The sequence below is a fragment of the Pygoscelis adeliae genome, unplaced genomic scaffold (genome assembly GCF_000699105.1).
Source record: "Pygoscelis adeliae isolate BGI_AS28 unplaced genomic scaffold, ASM69910v1 Scaffold213, whole genome shotgun sequence".
NCBI lineage: Eukaryota > Metazoa > Chordata > Aves > Sphenisciformes > Spheniscidae > Pygoscelis > Pygoscelis adeliae.
Genome location: NW_008824410.1, coordinates 245,095 through 267,982, shown reverse-complemented (window position 1 = coordinate 267,982; position 22,888 = coordinate 245,095). Strand labels below are relative to the sequence as shown.

The following is a 22,888-nucleotide window of genomic DNA, read 5'->3' as shown; positions in this document are numbered from 1 at the left end:
GACAGAGGTAGAAGAGAAGGGGAGAAGAAAGAGAAATACAAAGAATAAAAAGTTATCAAGCGATTGGAGAGAGTTTCCAGGAGTAGCCTACTTAAAAGTTACTTCTCAAAGTTAACACTCATTATCTATGAAATATTGGACTCCAACTGCAGACATTTATATATCTGTCTGTGATTATTCAGTTTTAATTTTTCAAAGTTTGGTCTTAACTTCCAATTTGAGTAACTGCCTTCTGCTGCTCAAAATGTCCTCTAAATGCTAATTTTCTTTTGAATGTAATCTATGCGTTTCTTCTCAAGCTCAGATAGCGTAGAGATGAGCTGGTAAACAGTTACCGCATTCCACTCCAATGTGGCTGTTCAATATTCAAGAGCAAAAGCATTTCTCACTTTAACTTGGCATTGTTTTGGATGAAAGGTGCCCATAAACGAGACACCAGTTAGTTCCTGGTATTAGTATTTCTTTACAGCTGTGTTCAATGGCACCCTTCTTCCCTACCTCAATCCTTTCCTTATATGCAGCCTGTGTTTTTTTTAAAACAATAGTAATTCAATAAAAAGAATGTCTAAAAAAAAAAGTCATGACTAACTTTGCGTGCAACATTTATTTTTAGATGGATAATTGGAGCTGCAGTGGTCAATGCGTTCTATTCCCCCAATCGGAACCAGATAGGTAGGTTTACAACAGTTTTAAACAGCTGCATGGAACTAATTAATCATTTTTTGCACCACAAGGATGCAGGTCTGCTCTCCAGAGGCAAACCTGCCTGTGCCCTTATGGAAATTCCGGGCAAGGCAGACAGGCTGTTCTTTTCAAGCAGTCGCTTTGTTGATGAGTATTCAGCTCCACCCACCCCACCCCCACTTGGCAGGCATAGTTTATATACTGTAATTGGAACAGCCTTATGTTTGAAAGCCTGAGACAGTAACTGCCACTATATGAGTGCCAGCTTCAGAGACCAGAGAATGCTCACAGTGTGTTCTGGGCTGTTTGTACTCATGTTTCCACATTCCTGATAAACATATGGGCAGCTCTCCAGTTTGCTATCTGTACAGATGGTACTGAAATTATATTGATAAGAAGCATACCAGACTAAAGAAACCTGCCTCTGCTTACAGAACGTCAGATCTGCGAGTTTTTGCAGAGTTGCTAGGCTGACCTTTCTTGTTCTTAGCAGAAAAGATGATCTTCAGACTTAAGACATCGTGAACCTGTTTGGCTCTCCATGCTCGCTGATCTCTGAGCTGGTGCAGGTGGCCAGAAGGTCAGGTTAAGCCTGCAGATGCTGTAGAGTCTTTGCTGAATTCTGAGCACTCCAAACAGGAGAGGAACCAAATAATTTCTACTAAGTAGTGCTTATTCAAATTCCCTGACTGCCAGGAAGCTCTACCATCCAAATACTGCCAAATACCGTAAGAGGAAAAATCTATGCCTTTTTTAGACCAGACAGCAACTGTATCCTGCTCACAGGGCAAAGGCCAGCAATGGAAAACAACCCAACCGACCAGCAGTCACAAGGGAAAACTTGGATAACAGCTAAAAGCAGAAACATTCAAAGCCTGCATAATTTAGCCCTCTAGCCTCATCAGAAAGAGCTGTTTTCCATTTGTGTAGCTTCCACTTACCTCCATATTGTAGGTACAGTAAAAGCTGTGACTAGTCCTTCAGCCACAGCAGGGTCCTCCGTCAGCTTGCCCGTACCTATGATCTTGGAGCTATACCTATAGTCAAGCTCAGGCTCCCTATTTATCCAGAGTGGTTTTACGCTGATCGTAATCAGCTGTGAGCCAGCTTTCCAGGCAGGGAACCCAGGTCTTAAAGAAGACTGGTTCCTCTACAACTTTGCCCTTATAAGTAATATAGAAGTAACTGGTTTATGCAACTTGAAGATGAATATGCAAGCCAAATATCCAAGCATAGCTACCCACAATAGTGCAGATGTCAGTTAAATCCTGTTTCTTTCTGCCTGTAGTTTGAGGAAAATAATTTTCCACACTACTTTCAGTTTCCTGCTTCTGTCTTACTGCAGTCTGTCTTACATATTTCTCCCCAAAATTGTACGGATAAAACCTTCTATATAGTCAAAAAGGTTTTTGTCTCTAAATGAAATATTTGCTATATAATTTCAGTATCTCACTTCTTAGAAAGTAATTGCTTGCAGTCTTAATTCCTCTAGAAGTGTATATGCTTTTCATCTTATGTACGTGGGATGAAGACTAAATCCCATTGTTTCTATAAAAGGCTTTTGCCAGTAGACTGAAGAAGGATAGACCTCCTACCGCCCGCCCCGCCCCAGACTGGCATCCAAGTGCACTTGGTGGTCTGTAGGAATTACTACTGCGCATGTTTTACACACCGAGTATTGTTGGTAATCAGCGTATGATTGCTAACCCTTCTTTAACAAAAATAAAGCAGTAAACCATCCATTAGTTCCCCTATAAAATGGCTCTAAAACACAAACTGTACTTACCTCCAAGAGGCAGTTACTAAACATTTTGTTCTTGACTTACTGCAGCATACATTAGAGATCAAATTAGGCTAAAGTTGAAATGTAAATGATGCTTGGTTCTCAAACCAGGAGATACTGCAGTCGTGGATGTGCTAAATTAAACCTTTATTAACTTGTCATTTTCCATTTATCAAGAGAAACAATTTCACATGAGGAGGCATGATGTTGTTTCTAATCATTTTATATTTTATGTTCCTTCCTGATCCTTAAACCAAGCAAACAATCTGTCTGCAAAGCATGCAAAAATAAAGCTACCTTACAGTATCTCCCTCTCTCTTCCCCTCTTTGCAGTTTTTCCTGCTGGGATTCTACAGCCCCCCTTCTTCAGCAAACACCAACCACAAGCCCTGAACTTCGGAGGGATCGGGATGGTTATTGGGCATGAAATTACGCATGGGTTTGATGACAATGGTGAGAAGATAACTGAGAAAATATTATTCTTTCAGTTGCACTCATGGCACTGTAAGAAATTAAAAGCTACACACTGCTGTGACTGAAGTATCCGTGCGCACACGATCACCTACCCGCTAAGTGACTGTCTGGGAGCAATCCAGGCACACTATTAACATTCTGTTGAACATCTTGCAGTGAGCGTTTCATGAACTAAGCAGGTCACACAAGAAGCAAGCAGATGTTAAAAATAAATTGAGTCAATGACAATTCTCAGGAAAAGCTGTTACTTTTACAGCACCGTCAGATTGGAAATACAATGCAAGCAGATATGCTGGCTCCTAAAGTAAAATGAAATCTGTGAACTACATTCTTGGGATAGAAGAGCTGTCAGTAGTGTCTTGAAATCACAGGAGACTTTTTTTTTTCAGCATGAACATTTGAAATAAATTGGCTTTATTATCTTTCTAGAATGCTACGTAAAATAGTTTTGGGCAAAAACTCACTTCTGATACTGTAATGTCTTACACATGGGTTTTCTTCAGTGTGGTTTTTTTTATGTTAATTAAGCTTGTGCAGATTACACATAAGCACACAATACAGCCTCAGAAATCTAGCTCCATAGCAAATAAAAAGCATGCTCTAGCCAGAGAGCTGAGAACACAAACACCAGAACTGGAATTCCAGCTTTCTCCTGCTGTGGCAAAGTAATTAATTCTCTATGAACCTCAGTTCTGTCACACGGACACACAGAATAAGCACCTTAGACACCTCAAAGGTGGTGGTAAGTTTTGTTACATGATCTCTGCATAATCCAATCTGAAATAAAACTAGGCCTTAGTGCTACAGGTGAAGTCAGGGCTGCTGACTGAACAGGAAACCACGGAATAATAGAGAATAGAGAGGAAAGGACCACAATTCATCTTGTTCGTTCCCTTGTGCCAAAGGAGAATCAACTGTGGCAAAAACATTTCTGATACATCTCTGTAGCACAGACCATCTGAACCAAAGGAGGAAAGAGGGGAGAAGTGCAGCTCTAACGTTAAAAAGAAACAAGTGCTGCACTGGAAGAACAGTTGCTCTAACATAGTCTCACTCAAAACTTTCCTTTTTTCTTGGGTTTTCATACAGGTAGGAATTTTGATAAAGATGGAAATATGTTTGACTGGTGGAGCAATTTCTCAGCTATGCGTTTCAAGGAGCAGTCTCGTTGCATGGTTTATCAGTATGGGAACTACACATGGGAGCTGGCTGGAGGACAAAATGTAAGTAAAGACAGCCATTTCCACACCACTGGCTTTTTATACAGAAAAATAATGAATGTAAATGGAGAATCTCTGCAGATGATAAACATAAAACCCCCCATACTACAGGATAATTGTTCGGGAAATAAGATGATAGGGTTGTTTCTTGTAAATTAGGGATACCAGCGTAGCCTAGAAAACCAGCAATATCTGTGTGCAGTTGGGGCCCACGTGTGCTTTTGCTGCCAGCCCTATGAGGTTTTCTTTTTGCAAGGGGGAGGGAAATCTCGTGTTTGCTACCATATTTTGCCAGTCCTGCTAGCATATATTCTGCCCAGCAGCCCATATTCTGTTCATGTTATGTTCCCATATATTCTCTCTATTCTAATCAACAGCTTTTACCCTATTAATTTTTTATATTGATTCTCTCCTTTATTTTCCCCAGCACAAAGTCACTGCTTCCTTCTGTTCCAGGCATGACTGTCTGTCTGCGATGTATGACTGTGCTTCAACTTGTGGTTCTTAGGGTTGCAAACATTACTGACTATAGAGTAAATGAATGATTATTCTTTTACAGGTCAGTGGAATAAGCACATTAGGAGAAAATATTGCAGATAATGGAGGAGTCCGACAGGCTTATAAGGTAACTTTCAAATATACTGGGAGTTAACTTTACCCCTTCAGCAATGGCGTTACCTACTCTGTCATAAGAAAATTGACAATTAACATGTTATTACCATATTCAAAAACGTAAAGCCTCAATTATATATCTAGAAGCTTATGTCCCCATAGATCCAATCACAGTTTAGGATTGATGGCATTTTTGCACCCAGGAGAAGACCACCTAATTCTCCCAGCTATACTTCGATGTACTACAATGCTTGATGCTGCATATTTCTGTCTCAGGTAAACAAGGGCAACGTTCATAAATAGGCACAGTATTAGCTAGGAAAAAGGTAAAACACCCTCTATTTTCTAAAGCCCTTAATTCTGAAAATGGCAGCTACAACTTCAAACAGCTTGTCACATGGCAACAGAGCACTAATTTCTTGGCAACACACTTTGGTGGTATTATGAAGCAGAGAAACTGTTTTTTCCAAGTTTCTCTCTCTCATGCTTTTCATCTTTGATCTCAAAAGTGACACGTCAGGTAGGACATGAAAAGAATAGATGAAAATACCATCTCTTTCCCAAGAGGGATACAGATCAGATCTACGAAAATACCTGTCTCTAAAAGCCTAGCTCCTTTTGTTGCTTTCTTTATGTGTTTTCTAAGCTTTAGGAAAATTGACACAAAGAAGTCCCTTCTACCTTGCTGCTATTTATTTTTCATGCAGCTAGAAAGCAGAATAAAAATGCAAGGACTGATAATCTCAGAACTGCCTGCCTCCTTCCAAGGTAAAAGGTTGCTTCAACCAGTCAGTTATTTTCAAAAAAAGAGAAATGCAACTGATCTATCAGAGCACTACCTCCATGCTGTGGTTGAAAAACTACATTGTTCAGCATGGTTTTACCTGTTACAAACACTATTGCCTATTGCCTTATTTCTCCCGCTCTACCAGGGGAAGTCAGCTTCTAGACTCAGGGAAGTCCAGTATCTTTACTTCTCCAGGTTTACAAACCATCGTTATGAATAGGAACACAATATTGAGGGGCCCAAAACTGAACACAGTATTCGAGGTGCGGCCGATTCACAGTATTTAGGTGCATCCTAAAATACTATTCACAGTATTTAGGTGCATCCTAAAAGATGTCATGGTAAAACTTTTTCTCTCTGGTGTTTTGAATACAGCAACGGTTAAGGGTGTTTATAGAAGAATATCCTGAATTTTCAGAAGTCTAAACTGACGATTCCGACTCTGAGGGATACCATTAAAATTAATTACTTCGTTAAAGTGAATAAGCACTTTGTTCTAAAAGCTATTACAAATGTGGAAGAGTCGTGTGGTATGACATAAACTGCCTGCACACAGAATCCTCTGATGTGCTGTGGTGCTGAATATATTTTTACCCTCAGCTCTACCTTTTATGTTTTGTGTGCTTTGGGACTATCTCAGCAACTAAGAAGATAAGGTAATAGAACGTTGGAAATTAACCAGCGTGAGGGCACATTAACTTGTCTCCATTATGTCAATATACCTAAAAAAAGAAAATTGGCCAATTAATGTGTAACAATAACAGGTAATGGATTTAACATTGAGCAAGGTTATTATCTGCTATTTTATGAGAAGTAACCTGAAGAAAGAAAAATCATCACCACAGAACTGTGGAGAAGACTTAACACTTTATTTCCAGATACAAATTCCTATAGAAAAAGTCACGTGAAAGCTGATGATTTTACCTCAAACTGCAGTCACGGGCATTCAGTCTCTGTAGCGTTATTGATTTAATATATATCACCAGCTATACTTAAACATGATATTAGCAGTCACACGTTGTCATGCTTGCTTGCTGAGACACAATAGCAAACTAATGGTCTGTCGGAGTAGCGGCATACCTTCCGCTGAAACAGTGTGTGCCACCTCGCTGAAGAAATTCAGAATAGGTCTCCAAGTGACTCTGTAAAGAACACGCATAGCGCATTCATTGCAGGGAAGCTCAACTGGCCAACAATAACTACTGCTCTAAAACTCCACTTCCATATAAGAGTTTGGTAGTTTTTCCCATTTTATAATAGTTTTCAGTTCAGAGATTACTGTACTTAAGAAGCTGAATGCAAATCACCTGTTTCTTTTTTTTACTAGAAAAGTCAACAGAGTACTTATGATGACAGCTTTTTCATAAAATTAGCTGTACTATTTGTATTAGAAAGATAAAAACTACAAAAATACAGAAGGCAAGACATGTTGGATTCACATACATTGTGACTAAAATCTCTCACCCCAAAATAACATTCAAAATACCTATCATGCCTGAATAGGCCATCCTGCTGCTTCCCTGAATTGAATCTATGATCATTTCTAGGCCTACTTAAAATGGCTGGAACGGGAAGGGAAGGAGCCAAAGTTGCCTGGACTGAATCTGTCCCACAAACAGCTTTTCTTCCTCAACTTTGCCCAGGTAAGAACACTTGGATGCAGCCGCTACCTGCTGCATGAAAGTATAAATTAGGTGATCCTAAAGGTTAGAAAGCTCTACTTGGGACAGTGATTGACCATTGACTGCACTCACTCATCAAAAGGTCCTCAAGACAGACGTGAAAAAGATGGTTTAGTGATTAAAAGAAAGAGTTTTCAATAACTTTTCTGAGGGCACTACTGAAACATGCTGGAGTGAGGACACAGAGAAACAGGGCATCTACCAACAAAAAGGTGTGTCAGACAACAACTCATGGGAGACAACTTTCAAGAGCTTGCCATTTCATGTAAATATTGGTTCCAATAACATTTATGAGAAAACTCCTTTTGCTTTCCATACAGACAGGGTTTCATCCATTTTTTAATATGTGGAGAAAACTGAACACCTGAGAAATACCAAGCCAGCAGCCCTGAAATACATACTCAGATCACAGATGTTGCTACAGATTCCATTTATTTTCCTCTATAGCACTTTATTACAATGCAGAAACAATTAAGTTTGCTGAGTTGAATTTCACCCTTCAGCCTGGATCAGAAACCCCCATATGTTTATATTTTTAGAGTAACAAACATTTAACAGTAGGTCAAATATTTGACAGTAGGCCAACACACTTAGCGTTGTGCCTCAGACTCTTGGTCTTCAGCTCATCTGTTCGAAGAAACACATGGGTGAAGTCAAGAGCTAATATATCTATCCCAAAGCATCACATCTTGATTGAAGAACTCAATAAAACAAAAACTAATTAGTAAATAATTGTATCTATTCTGCCTTCTCTAGAAAATCTACTCCAACTATATTGTAACAAATTGGGATGGCTCTTAGGAAAAACTTCAAAAAACAGTGAGAAGGTCCCCAAACTGAATTCCCTTTAGTACTGACCCACTAATGATTAATCCTCCTTGTCTAGGTTTGGTGTGGTTCTTACAGACCAGAATATGCTAGCCAGTCAATAAAGACAGATGTTCACAGCCCTCTGAAATACAGGTGGGTTTTACGAACTGATTTATGAATTGATAACTTACTTGGTTCAACCCATTGCACCAATACAGCGCAAAAGGAGAGAGTGGCTCATTGCTAGCAGCTATATTCTAACAGACAAGATAAATCTAGACTAACTTGGCAGAAGTTCTCCCATAGCTTGTAGGACGCTGCTGAAGAATACAGTCCTTTACTTGGCCTGGTAAATTTGCCAATCTATAGAGAATGGACCAGAACTCACTCACTACGTGCTCTGTTTGTTCTAGCATTTCATTAGTCATATTAGCTATATTTTTCTTGCATAAAGTATCCCATATTCTGAGACTGTAACTGCGTTATGAGATTCTGAATCACTTTATGGACGTGGCTTTCTGTTTTCCAGAGCAACAACCTCCGTGCACTGTATCCATGTAAATAAGTTCCTTCTCTTTGTTTAGGGTGATGGGATCTTTGCAGAACTTTGAAGCATTCTCAGAGGTGTTCCACTGTAAAAAAGGCACAGCCATGCATCCTGCAGAGAAGTGCAGAGTGTGGTAACCAAAAAGAACACTGGTGGGAATGACACATACTCTGGTGACACAACAAACAGTTCTTGCCAATGATGTGCCTGATGTTCTCCCAGTCAGTCACAGCCAAGGCTAATGGTGCAGCTACTGTAGTGAGAATCAAGGAAACTACAGCACTGAAGCTCGTACAGTTCCACTGGGAAGTACCCAGGTATCTCAGTGACTGATGGGCTGTGCTGAAAGCCACAGTATGCTCCAGAACATAAACGACTGTTTCAAATGACATCCTGACTGTTATTAAGATACCGCATCAGGGTTACAAAGACTAATTCTTAAATAAAAAAGAAAACCAACAAACAACTATATATCTATTTTTCAGAAAGGAACAATAATTTTAATATGTCTTACAACTATGCCTTCTGAGACTCAGCAAACCTGTTTGAGATGTTTCACTGAACCGTTTTCCAGTATTCTGATTCAGTTTCTGGTGCATTCTTCCCAAATTCAGGTTAGAGCTAGTTTAAACTCTCATGCTGTCTGTATACGTGCACTTTGATTACCGCTTTGTTGTAAGAGATTGCTATTTGTCCTGGTATGTTACACAGTGAGCTGTATGTTTAAGATGCCTGTTGGCTGCTAACTTAATGCAAAGCTGCACTCTCCCACTGCACTTGAGTTCCTCTGCTCCAAAGAACAACTGTAACGTGACCTTAACGCGAGGTATTACTAGATAGAAAGATCACATTTTTAGGAGTACAAATTCTGTCGTTATGGTTAAAATTACAGGGTCCCTTCCTTCAGAGATATATTTAAAATGATGCTTATTCTTGTAGAAAGCGTATAAAATATTTTTTGCCAAATAGCGAACGTGTATCCATGGAAACAATTAAGCTGGTTTTGATCCTGTGCCTTTTCATTTTGCCATAGGCTATTTTTCAGTATTTACACTTGAAAATGTAACAAGTATTAATTTTAATAAAAAAAACAACCCACAGTAGCCAATTCAGCAAGCATTTTACTATAGCGAGTTCTGGGTGGCTTTCCTCAGTAAGCATTCTAATATAACGATAATATTTTAAACTGCCAACACTTAATAGTGAATTTTAAATACTCTTTCAGCAAATGCTTTTCCTTCTAGCACAGAAATCACTGGAAAGCAAGATAGTAACTACTAGTGCTTAGCTTACCAAGTGCCAAATCCCACTATTCATTTGCTTCACGGATTTCATTAGCGCACCACTAGCAAAAGGTTTGATTGTCTAAACAACAGGGAAGGAAATGAAAATCAGCTTTGCTATAAGAGATGGCCCACTGAATTATTCTGGCCATTTGACGATAAGAGCTGGCTAAATCACTGGATGAAACCCTCCTGATTTTTGCATGAATTTCACCAGCTAAAGTGAAATCAGTCTACAGATAAATTCCTGCTTTGACTGTAGCTGAGAATATAGAGTTCAATTACATTTTATTTCTATCTTAAAAGTAATCTCGGAAGGTAACTTTCTCAGAGAATCAGTGCTACCTCAGGGATCAACCACTCTTCTCTGCCCTTCAAAGTCTGAGAGTTAAGTACAGAAGGGAGAATAGTAAGAGGGTTTAGTTGCAATTTTATTTATTTAATCTCTCTTCAAAAGACTAAGAGCAGACTGTTCAGCACCCACCAGTAGAGTTGCCTACTGCAAACAAATACCACACAATGGATAGAATCTGGCTTTCAACACAGTTAATAGTGATAGAAAAAGTGGTTCACATCTAATTCTTTTCTGTGCTGCACCTCAGATGACTACATATACAGACTATACTATATATACAGACCTCTATAAGGGAATGCAACCTGAATTGCAGTTTGGTTTTGTGTTTATTTCAGCTATGTCTATTACCTGAGGAGAACTGCACTTGACCACATTAATTCTAACAAAGATCCTGATTCAAGGCAGGTTAAGTGGGAGGAAAGGATTTTTTTTTCAGATGGGAATTGTTGGATTCACATATATAAGTGCCTGAAAACCTTAGGATTGACCCACACTAAAAAAAAAACCAACAAAAAAATGGTGTCTAGGAGAGTGCATTAACAAGCTCTGAGAGCCCTCTTAAAAAAAAAAAAAAGTTACAATATTCTACACTAGGATTAAGCTCCCCTTTAAGTGACTTAAAAGCCCTTAAAGGAAACCTGGAGGTACAGAAGCTGCCACATACGTGTCCTGCTCACGCCTCCATGCTGTTGAAGTGCTTCAGATGTTAAAACTTTTGGTTCTACTGAGACACATAATGAGATGTTTATAAGGTACTGTGTGCTCCTGGTACTTTACCTCAGAGCTGGGTTAGCTTAGAATACAAACCCCCCCAAATTCACAGTAGCATTACTATACTTAATGCTTCTCCCTTTTGGTAAGTTCCAGTTCTCTCTCATACTGAACACCAAAACCTTTTGAAGTCAGACTTAATAATGCTACTAAAACACAACAGAAGCAATTTCATAGAATATCCTAGTAAATCATCCATGCGACTCAAAGATTAACAAAGAGGATACAAGATAAGCTAGTTAGGAGGTAACACAGACTCTGTAAAACACAGATGGACGGTAACTCATTTAGACATGAAGGTTCAACTCAAACTATGACTAACTATGAGCTTTTGGCTCCATCCAGGACTAGAACCATGTAGTTAGATTGCAGATGTAGCAGCGGATTGGTGAGATTCTGATGTCCTAAAAGGCTTCATGCCAATTATATTATTTCTGCCTACCATCATTAGAGAGGTAAGAGGCCAATATATCAGTGATCTGGTGAGAATTAGGAAGCCTAAGTATTGTATAACAACAGTGCTTTAAGATGTTTGCAACTCGATGTTGAAGACAAGCCTAATTATGTTCCATTCTGGTTTTTATTTGCTTTGAAAGAGGTTTTGCTCTTGAATTAACCAAATGCTCATGTCCCATGCCTTGTTAAAACTGACTGTCATACAGACTAAGTTTGTATTTGCTCCTGGATTGGATTGTACATGTAATAGGCTAGGGACTTTATTTTCCTAAATTGCTCTTTATCTGTATAAAACCAGACATGATCTACAGCGCTCCTTAGTATGAAATGCCCTCCAAGCTTTGTTCTGGCCATTAAGTGAGGGTCACCTTTCTCATCACATCTAAAACTGATGTTCATAGAACGGTCATTTGACTACTGTTTCCTATTGGAAGGATTTTAATTTGTTTTAACACTAAATGACTGGTTACAAGACAGTCAAGTGCTCTGAAAAATCAGCTTCTGTTATTTAATTATTTGTGTATGGTGGCAGGCAAAATAAACTCTATTTAACTGCATTTTGTCCATCTTCACTTACTCAGATTTTCCATGCCAGATTGCATGCATACAGTAAAGCTAAATTTCTTAGTCAGCTAATAAAACCTTTCACCCTTGTGTAGCTGCTATTTTCATGTGGCACTTCCAGTAAGCTGAGTTGGCCAAAGTGCCTTTCCCCCCTCTGTCCTCACACGCCTTTAAAAGGCAGGTGTTTACAGTGCAACGGACTCTCCAAGAAAAGCGTCCTGGCCTGAGATGCCTTTAGTATTTGCCCCCTACATATCATAGTGATAGACACCTACTTTCTCAGCTTGTTCTGAGAAAAAGGAGTTGTCCTAGGACTCCTCAGGGGAGTCCTGCTGTGCTGTGAACGTACAATTCCTTTTGCCAGCTTCTGCTCAGAGATTCACCCTAACAGTTAGGTCTAGATTAGCCTGACAATCACAGATTTCATAACAAGTTCGGGTAGTTTGCCTGCCATCGTGAAAATGTTTTTATTCTAGGGTTATTAAGAAGAGGGGGACATTTTAAATACTACACTGCTCAATAGTTTAACTTGTCTATTAAGTCGCCAGTAACAGTACTTCAGGATAAACTACAACTGGAATTCTTTAGGGACGGAAAAATTAGGTAGCCTACATCTTTTGGTGGAATATCAGAAAAAAGAAGCGAATTTGAGGAGGAGCTTTTTAATGTAAAATCCAAGAGACAATATATGAAGGGAAAAAAAAGAAATAACACAAAGTATGGATTGCCAATATGAATAATACCACAAATTCAAGGATAGAATCTGGCACAGTACCTTTTACATATGACACTCATATTTGCAGTGGTCCAGCTATCATACAAATGCAAAAAGGCAAGTTCACCGCAAATAGGGAGTAATAGAACAAAGACAGTCCTTGCCAGCTTCATTTTTGCTTAGATATTTCATGCTCCTGGTTTTCGTTATCAGATGTAGACCTCTTCATTGCACTGTAAGAAATACAGAAGTAATTATGGTTGGGGAGCAGGGTATATAGCCCAGTACATTCCCAACATGCTGGAAGGGTCCCTTGCTCACGAGACGGGTCAGAGTTACGCACAAGAACAAAAGCATGAGATTACGGAAGAAGAGTTAACCAAAGTTGTGACCAGTAATACAGCGCTATTAACTGTTTTAATTTGACTACAACAGCTACAAGTATACTACAACTATTATCGTATTAGCGTGTACTCTACAGATAACAGAAATGGTCCTAGGGCTAGTCAGATTTGCATATAATCCTTCTCTAAAAGTACAAGTTACTGTTCTTTGTTACCATATTCATAGGACAGTTTTGGCCTTGAGAATTGCATTCTTTTATATTTGTTCAATTAAGTCTTAGCAGAAGGACTGTGGAACTGTCTGATACTAGACTGCTAGGCAGTCACTGCCTACCATGAGGGAACTCAGGAAAGTGACAACAGTATATATATGCCAAGCAAGGGAAACGGCATACAACCATGTAGAGGTCAGGTGGAGGAGGTTCACATGGTTGACAATTTAATTACTCTGCAAAATCATTAAGCTCTGGAGATGTGCTATTAGAAGTTCTGGCATATGCAACTGCTAAAGGGATAATTACAATGTGCCTGGGAGGTTTTATTCCAAGTTATTATTACAGCACATGGAAGTTACTTTATTTTTTCATGTAGGTTTATTACGCCTCCCACCTGCAGGAGACTCTCCATCTGTCACTTTGCGTCTGTGCCAGCACAACCCAAATGCATAAGCTACAACCTCCCTGTACAGTCCCACACGTCCTTTTATTTTACCCCTACTGCATTCACACCTCCCCTCTCCAGTCACAGCCCCCTACATCACACTAGCTACCAATGACCTTGATGAAACAAGAATAGAGATAAGGGAGAGGCTCAAAACAACGAGGAAATGGCACTCCCTATTGACCACTGTGTTACTTTTCCATAATCCTACGCATGAGGGTCACAGAAGAGGAGGAGATGCGCTACCGTAAGTGAGAAACAATTCCAGGTGAGGACGGGGGCAGCAGCGGAGTTTCACTGACCTTGGCCTATCACTGAGTGAACATCTACAAAGAGATAAATGCAGAGGACTTTCAAAATAAGATCGTGGCTTGTTCAGCCGGGCCTGTTACTGTGCACTTAGTTCACTACATGGCATTAGGTTTCCATCTGACACCTGTGCCATCTGTAAGCTTCTCTTCCATCTAAGTTTAACGCAACTGCCAATTCAAAGTTCAGAGCAGAGATGATAATACCTTTCCAGGAAGATCCAGGTCCCAACCAGATGGAGCTTCAAAAACCTTCAGTCTGTCAAGTAAAATTTTCCAGCACAGCTTCTTAGTGTCACGTGGTGCAATCAACCATCGTACTGTCCAGCCATTCTGCTCGACTGCCTGGCATCCGACCTTTATGTTGCATGTTGCTGGTGGCAGCCGCTGCATACTCAGTTTGTGAACACCAGTGGTAGTGACAGAAGACAGCTTTACGAGCATTCTATGTTTGAGAGCCGGCGTTGGTAGTAGAGGGCCGGTGTTGGCAGTAGAGGGACCATTTGCTGTGCTCCTAAGACACCGATTATTATTTATCCCATGATCAGGTGAAGTTTAAGCTACAACTGGTTTCTCCATTTCAAATCAGGGCAGCAATTTCAGCTACAAGCAACACCTGCCCCCACCTGAGGTTTCATACTTTCTTCAGCAGTTGTGATGACTTTTCAGTTACTTTCAAAGGAACAGAGTCACCTGGGGAGCCCTGTACAAGACCATCTTTTTCTCCACCTGCACAAGTAAATAACGTATTTAGTGTTAGGTAAGAACGAAACTGTTTGTCCCCAGAACAAGGTCTGTAATATTTTTTAAAGGAATTCCCAATAATCCAGAACTTTCACTACTGAAACAGGGCTTATGCACTCCAGGAAGGAACAAGATGCATATTCATAATCTGCAGAGCTTTCAGACATGAAGTATTCTCCACACAAATACTGCCCTACCCAAACCAACACAATCTGTCAGACAGCAAGACTGACACACACACACAGTACTTTTGTCATTTACAGTCGCTTCCAGGCTAAGTTATGTATAACATGTTTGTCTGTCTCAGTCAGAGACTCTGGTGAACAGCCTCCATTTTAGCCCCCTCTAACACCTCTCACCCCCACCCACAACAGAGCACCTTAATCAAAAACTAAGATAGTGGACAAATACACGTAACCGGACAGAAATTAGCAGATCCTGCAGAAAATACTTTAGCCTAGTGGAAAATTCTGTACCCGGAGGTGTTTTCCTGCAGATCTGATTCCATTTTGGACTCGTAGGCAATTAAGCGTCAGAGAAGCTTTATTACATACTTCGGAAAAGAAGAAAGATGCAGACGTTTGCCAGAATGAGGGGAAAATGAAGTCTTTCCTTCTCCCGTGCTGCCACCTCGTGACAAATCAGACTCCAACTTCTAAAACAGACCAAAAGACACATCTAAACATTAGCAAGTTTTTTCAGACTCCACCAAACACACACTTGCTGTAGACATTAAACACACCGCTGCTATGGCAGGCACCCAAAAAACCATTTTTTTTCAGTTGGTAGATCGCTGATCCTAGTCTGATGCTGCATCCCGTCTCTTTACCTGACTTTGCAAAGCTCCCGGCTTATCTACAGCATCTTCTTCCAACTGCAACTGAAGTCATAGGAACCAAGAGTTCCTACCCAGGCCCAACTGTCTGACAGTATCTTTTAAAGGGCCTTTCCAATGGTTAGCAGGACAAACTTGGTTTCTCAAGTCAACAGGAAATACAAGCTGAAATGTTCTTTGTGGTGCTGGCCCCAGAATTCTAATCATAGTTACCTCTTCCTACAAGTCTTGCCTCTCCAGTCTCAGGAGTAATGAAACAGCAAAGTTTCTGTGCTGTTTTAGATAACGCGTCTCAAGCTTCTGATCATCTAATAATTATGGAGCTGGAAGACAGGTATTTCTTTGCAAAAACATCTTTGGAGCAATTGCTGCCTAAACACTACAATAAATCCCTCCTCCGAAGGACAACACTGAAGAACAGTAATATTTAACTCCTCTCCCTTCTTAAGATCTTCATCTGCTTTCACAGCTGTTTAATTAAAAGTTCAGCTCAGTAAAAAAGTAATACTGAATAACTTAAGATCCAGAGTATGCCAATATAGTAATTGAAAAATCACAGACTGTAAGGCAACCAGACAGCCCATGGTCCAGCAGCAGCCTGTCGGCACACCTGCAGCACCTCTAAGAGGTTTATACGTGTCTAGCACCTGTCCACTGAGGTTTACAAAGTGCTTTACAAACTCTAATTAACCCAAGGTGAGAATTAACAGATCTGGATTATGCAGAGACGAACGGCAATGAAATCTTCAAAACCTGAATACCACCATACCAAGGGCAAGCTCTGTGCCCACCAAAAAGCCAGGGACCTTGTCAGAAATGTTACTGCCAGGTCATGAATTGCACAATTCCCGTTTTTGGAAGAGAACAATGTACACATCAGCCAGCAAGGTACGGAGTAACACCTGCTACCTGTAAGCTGAAAGAAGTACTGAGAGTTGCAAAGGTGTAAGATGTGAAGACTGTTCAAAGCCACACCTATCACTAGTGCAAGTGCAAAAGCAGGATGCTACCGCTGCCAAAGCAGGCCTTCAACAATAAGATTAAGTCATTAGAAGGTAAGAAAAAGCTAGAACTTACCCCTAGGTTGGCAGGTAGCACAGAGAAGGCTGAAGTTTCCTTGTCGCTGTTCTCTGAACTCTCTCCATTTGGGGTTTTGCTTTTGTCTTTAAAGTTTGCTCAAGAAAGCTTTTTACTAAACAATGGAAGTAACCCTTCGTACACAAGTATTGCAGAGGAACAAGCAGTGGTTAACAATTAGCAAATTCGACAGTCAGCCAAATGTTAGCAAACATCCAACCCCATGAAACATTAACCAGCTACTGAAGAACTAACCTAGAGAAAAAAGCCTGGAAGAAGAAAACTGTGTTTGCTCAATGCATATCTTCACTGTTCATTGGGACATACTCAGTAAGTCCTATCAGACCAGCCACAAAACTGGCAAACACAAAAAATAGTAATGCATTTGCCGGGTGCCACTGGTATTTTCAGAGTGTTAGAACTGCCTTACTGACTTGTCGCATATTTGACTACTGAAAGTAAAACTGCTTCTAGAAACGCAGTGAAGTCAGGGCTTGTTAAGTTTGTTTTGTGTGACTCTCAGCAGACACGCAAGAATCAACAAAGGCTGTATCTCTTTTTCAGATACTTTCACAACTTTGACATTGGGATTGTAAATACCGTGGGCATCCTTTTTTATACAAAACTAGCTAGAAGTAAAAGAAATTGTAGACAGTTTGCCCTTCTGTGATTACTGCAGTGTAAAGGTTTTCATAAGCATGACTTTTATTGGGACTTCTAAAAAACCACTAAAAATCACACCATTTTTATTCTTAGAACTTTAACAGAAGGTATTTCTTCATGGACAGATCTACATGTATACAGCAGAAACTTTAAAAGGAATTTTAAAGCGTTCTCTGAAACCTTTAACTTTCCATTGCTTGCAGCTTGATTTTACAATAGAGCTGTACTTTTGTATAGCTACCTTTCTTACAAAATGTAATGTTGAGTTTCTAAAATGTCACCTTATTTTGCAAAAAACCACAGAACTAATTCTGCTGAACAGACTAACATAGTTTAAAAAAAAAAATGAAGAAGTTGTCTATCATATTTTCCCTAAGCAAAAAGACAACCAGTTCCCATTTTCTTCCATTCCTCATAGTCATATGGGGAAGAGGTGTACGAGTTTGTTGGTCAAAGAGCAGCGGTCTCTAGATCTGTGGCCTGGGTGAACATGAATTCAGAGGGACTGCATTAATGCAGCAAAAACATAGGCAGCCCATATCAATTACCGCAAGCTGTTCTCCTCCACTCCTCTGCTCTTCCTCAGAGTCATTCAAAACGGAAACGCAAAGACATCTCCCATGTCAGCCTCTCTCTAATTCCACTTACAGCTCCCTCTGCACCCTGCGCAACACAAGCTTCTCGCCCTGCCACTCTGATGCTTTCATAGTACATCGCGGTATCTGCTGATTCCATCAGCCCCAGTACCTCCTCCCGGGCCTCCCACTGCACTGATCGTGTGTCTTCTCCATGCCTCTCCCCATCTTCTTCCACATCTCATTTTAGATACAATTCTTCACCTCAGGCTCAGCTGATAAAGAAAGCATTACTACACTCACCAAATCCTTCCTCAAAAATCTATGTCCACCATGATGCTCTTTAAGAATGCTGCTTTTCCTCAAGATAATGCCAACATGCCAAGCAACTCAGTGTTTTCACTTCTTCAGGTAACAGGGAAGTCCTTTTACAGAGAGAATGTGTTTTCCTTCGTAAGAACTTTATTTCTATGCACATAGTTCACATAAGACCTTTTACTTTCTTTAACACGTGATCACAGATTAGAGCAGAGGTGACTAGCAAAAGACAGTAATTGTGTATATGTGATTCATGACATTACTAAAAGCTATATGTTTCTTGCTGTGCAAGATTTCTTTTCCCATTACTATTTTCTTTGCTTCTAAAAAGGAAAAATTTGTACAAAATGCATTTGGAAAATGTGTTATGTATTAGTTACGTGGAATTTTTAAAATGAAAAAAGCTATTTTTTCCCACTAACAAACAGTCCTTGGAATAATTACAGGCATACCAAATGATAATTGTCCGAGTTGGTAAGTAAGAAAGTCCAGGCATACCACACAGAGCACAGCTCCACAAAGCAGGGATGTAAAAGGAAAGAGCTTTACAAGCCCTGACAATACTGACCAATGCCTTGATCACTCAGCTATTTCAAACTTTGATGCTTCAGAAGATGCCTCTTGGCTATTTCCTTAGCTTCTTTGCAGACCCTCCTTTTCATTTTCAAGCTGTCTTTTTCTCCATGAATATTTGGAAAAAAGGCTGGGCTTTTTTTTGTCGGGGTGTTTTGGGTTTGGGGTTTTTTTGGGGGTTGGTTTTTTGTTGGTTTTTTTACCACCTCCATTGTCTACAATAATTCAAACAAAAATGGCTATTCAGGCCTGTTTTTTTCAGGATCGGCACCGGTTTCCTGCACAGGAACAGTTGTTTGATCCCCATTCTCCACGGATAACATCAAAGTCTGATCCTGCTGTCCACTCTTTAAAACATGTCAAAGGAAAACACAGGGTATGAAGGTCAGCTTTTATTAGCAAATGCCTGCTATTTTCACTACTAACAGCTAGACTTTTGCTTCTTTCTTAAGATCAAGAGTCGCTGTAGGTCCCCTCTCAAATCAGAACTGCAAATTATACGGTCCATTCAATGTTTTTCCTATGAAACACATCGCTGTCTGCACAGATACCAGATCTCGCAAATCACTAACAGGAACTTTTAGGGCATACATAATACTGTAGGGTGGAGAGTAAATAAACACAGTTACGTAAGTCAGACTCGTATTTCTTAGTAGGAGTCCATCTCCTAAATCCCCTTAAATATTCATTCTTAGGCAATGTCAGGAGATAATAATGGCCTAGGGACTAGATCCCAAGCCTCCTAATGAGAATCACATAAAATGAGTTTATACTGTGTAGTTCTGGGGATTCTGGAACTCACAGGCACTCCCAGTATCCACAAGCCGCTCCAGCACGCACTGAGCCCATCAGACACATAGCACAAGCAAACACGGAACAAAAAACCTACTTCAGATTTCAACATATTACAAAAAAAAAGAAAGGAGAGAGAGAGAGATACTCACCCCTGATTCCTGCACCGCTGCAAAGAAAAGGAAACAGTCCCATCAAAATGCAGTAAGGTGAACTTTATACTAACACATTTTTCTCATCGTGTTATCTTGTCCTTACATGTATGTAGGAGTGGTTCAGCGGTGAGCCGGCATAGGCACACCCCCTAAGGGAGGCATCATTACAGCAGGTTAACTGTGGCACTCACAAATGTAGAAATTTCCTTGCAGTTCACCTCTAATTGGCTGTTAAGGTTTCAGCTCAACATCTAGTGAAACGAAGACCACTCTTCGGAATACTAGCTATTACAAAACCACCCCTTTATACACATGCTCTCCGTACTTACGTGGCACATGAGTTTTCCTTTTCTTCCTTTGCCAGATATATGTAAGGCCAACTGCAACAACCAGCATGGTTCCAAGAACAGAACCAACAATTGCTGTAACAGAGGAATCTGAGGAAGGATTCCCGTCCCCTCCTGGTACCCAGCTGTTCTCCTTAAGTCTGATGTGAGAAAAGAAATAATTGTGTTCTTAGAGCCTGTGAGCAGACCTTGCAGGGGAACTGCTGTACTGTTTTTAACATCACACCTCCACATCCAGGGGCATTCACAACAGTCTTTCTGATTTGGTGGGTAATCCAAGAAGGAGCTGCCTTTTACCTCTTTGTTTTAATGCTTGTAAATGCAAATTGATTCCCCTCAGAAGCAAACTCTCACCTGTTCTGCTATAGCTAAGGGATGTGTCAGCTGAAACCCAGGTACCCAGAGGAGTCCACTGCTCTTCGTGGGTCCAGATCCAGCTCTGTTAGAGCTGTCTGAGACTCTCCTGTGCACTGACAAGTTATGACAAGAGGCTGAAGGCAAAATCTGTCATGTTAGTGAGTTTATAAAGAGAGAAGTTAAGCTGTTCCCAAGAAGGAGTGGGACATAGCAACAGGATTCCACACTTGGTGCCTTACTGGAAGCAGGAAACTGCTGTTTTGAAGACAGCAAAATGCAGACCCAAAAGTTAAAGAGAATAGCCCCACACCCATAAAGAGTAAGAGCTGCTTACCTGGGCCACGGTGTACAACTGTAGGACATGTTGGCTATTGAGGAGGTTCCGGGAGGACAGGCTTCACACACATTGTCAGTGGTCTTTGTGCCTGTAAGGGAGAAGACAACAGGATTTCTATCTGCACCTATGGCTAAGGAGAGCTTCAGTTCAGCATGATCTTTGTAAACGACCAAGTGATTACTGCAGAGACTCTTCATTACAGACCAAAGCTCACACACTTCTGTCTTTGCAGACAGGAAAAAAAGCATTCTTGGCCACATCAGCTACCTCAGCATCTAGGACTTACATGGATCGTGCAAGCTTTCAGCTGTGCACTGCTGCTCTGACAATTACAGTCAGCACAGTGGACCAGTATACATCATAGCTCACATGCGCTGGCCCTATCCATTCACACTGATCCTTCACTACTTTTTTTCTGGATGAACTGACAGCCAGCCTCCTCAAAAATCAAACTCCAAAGGCACTCCCCATAAGAAAGTTTGGTGTTACTGATGCTATGTTGGCTTACCCCTTTCTTTTACCATAGTGCCAGGAAAGCAGACAGTGTAGCGTTGACAAAGTTCGCAGTCTTCAGTCCCAAAATAACTGCAGAAATACCCAGGCAGACAGCCACACACAGTATTCTTCGTATAGGTACAGGCCGCTTCTGGCACTAGGTTGGCTCCTAAGAGAAATTTACACGCACAGCCACAGTGTTTACATGGGTACAATCAACAGATACAAAAGCAAAAGTGAACATTTAGCCTTGCCTTGATGCACTGGTGAAGAGCACCAGAACTAACAGGATTAGTGAAGATGACTCCTTTTTTGATGTATAAAGAGAGCCCAGTTCCTCACAGACACAGCATCTTGGGTCACATTTACGTCTGTCCGAAGTGACTTCATGGCAAAAGCAGAATACTCCCAACTGAACTCTGTTTTTAAATTAGCTGTCCTGGTGAAGCAGGACAGCTCCACCAGGAACTCTTTCAGGCCTGAAATTCCAAGCATTCCAAGACAGCTTTTTAGACACCATGCTTCAATCTAAAGGAGCCTTTAAATCACAGAATCATAGAATGGTTTGGGTTGGAAGGGACCTTAAAGATCATCTAGTTCCAAGCCCTCTGCCATGGGCAGGGACACCTTCCACTAGACCAGATGGCTGTCACCAATCACCTCCTTATTTTCCATGTGCCTTAGCATAGTTTCCAGGAGGATCTGCTCCATGATCTTGCCAGGCAGAGGTGAGACTGATGGGCCTGTAGTTCCCCAGGTCTTCCTTTTTTGCCTTTTTAAAAATGGGGGTTATGTTTCCCCTTTTCCAGTCAGTGGGAACTTCACCAGACTGCCTTGACTTCTCAAATATGATGGATAGTGGCTTAGCAACTTCATCTGCCAGTTCCCTCAGGACCCGCAGATGCATCTCATCACGTCCCATGGACTTCTGCACCTTCAGGTTCCTTAGATGGTCTCGAACCTGATCTTCTCCTACAGTGGGTGGTTCTTCATTCTCCCAGTTCCCACCTTTGCCTTCTGCAACTTAGGCAGTGTGGCTTGAGCACTTGCCAGTGAAGACTGAGGCAAAAAAGTCGTTGAGTACCTCAGCCTTCTCCATATCCTGGGCAACCAGGTCTCCCGGGAGGGCCCACATCTTCCCTAGTCTTCCTTTTATCACCAACGTAACTATAGAAGCTTTTCTTGTTGCCCTTGACCAGATTTAATTCTATCAGGGCTTTAGCTTTCCTAACCTGGTCCCTGGCTGCTCGGACAACTTCTCTGTATTCCTCCCAGGCTACCTGTCCTTGCTTCCACCCTCTGTAGGCTTCCTTTTTGTGTTTGAGTTTATCCAGGAGCTCCTTGTTCATCTATGCAGGCCTCCTGGCATTTTTGCCTGACTTCCTCTTTGTTGGGATGCATCGCTCCTGAGCTTGGAGGAGGTGATCCTTGAATAATACCCAGCTTTCTTAGACCCCTCTTCCCTCCAGGGCTTTGTCCCATGGCACTCTACCAAGCAGATCCCTGAAGAGGCCAAACTCTGCTCTCCTGAAGTCCAGGGTAGTGAGCTTGCTGTGTGCCCTCCT

At 40.9% G+C, this 22,888-nt stretch overlaps 2 protein-coding genes and 1 long non-coding RNA gene across 4 annotated transcripts in view; 1 reads left to right on the top strand and 2 right to left on the bottom strand.

Moving 5' to 3' along the window:
• MMEL1 (membrane metallo-endopeptidase-like 1) overlaps nucleotides 1-8,881 on the top strand; it is a 28,967-nt gene extending 20,086 nt beyond the window's left edge. For both annotated transcript variants that reach the window (XM_009320542.1, XM_009320541.1), the window contains exons 16-22: nucleotides 614-672; nucleotides 2,801-2,920; nucleotides 4,031-4,164; nucleotides 4,721-4,786; nucleotides 7,108-7,203; nucleotides 8,129-8,205; nucleotides 8,637-8,881. In XM_009320542.1, the coding sequence (XP_009318817.1) occupies nucleotides 614-672; nucleotides 2,801-2,920; nucleotides 4,031-4,164; nucleotides 4,721-4,786; nucleotides 7,108-7,203; nucleotides 8,129-8,205; nucleotides 8,637-8,736 (652 nt within the window). In that variant the 3' untranslated portion in view covers nucleotides 8,737-8,881. The remainder of the gene's footprint in view (nucleotides 1-613; nucleotides 673-2,800; nucleotides 2,921-4,030; nucleotides 4,165-4,720; nucleotides 4,787-7,107; nucleotides 7,204-8,128; nucleotides 8,206-8,636) is intronic.
• Nucleotides 8,882-14,534: 5,653 nt separating this feature from the next.
• LOC103913948 lies at nucleotides 14,535-18,984 on the bottom strand. Its single transcript, XR_663444.1, has 3 exons — nucleotides 16,712-18,984; nucleotides 15,354-15,454; nucleotides 14,535-14,784 (listed from the first exon to the last, which is right to left on the bottom strand). It is a non-coding gene; the product is annotated as an uncharacterized LOC103913948 (long non-coding RNA).
• Nucleotides 18,985-19,044: 60 nt separating this feature from the next.
• The window catches only part of TNFRSF14 (tumor necrosis factor receptor superfamily, member 14), a 6,449-nt gene continuing 2,605 nt past the window's right edge, over nucleotides 19,045-22,888 (bottom strand). The window contains exons 3-7 of the mRNA XM_009320540.1: nucleotides 21,337-21,492; nucleotides 20,826-20,916; nucleotides 20,117-20,274; nucleotides 19,785-19,801; nucleotides 19,045-19,187 (exon numbers count right to left, since the gene is read on the bottom strand). Coding sequence (XP_009318815.1) covers nucleotides 19,080-19,187; nucleotides 19,785-19,801; nucleotides 20,117-20,274; nucleotides 20,826-20,916; nucleotides 21,337-21,492 — 530 coding nt within the window. The 3' untranslated portion in view covers nucleotides 19,045-19,079. The remainder of the gene's footprint in view (nucleotides 19,188-19,784; nucleotides 19,802-20,116; nucleotides 20,275-20,825; nucleotides 20,917-21,336; nucleotides 21,493-22,888) is intronic.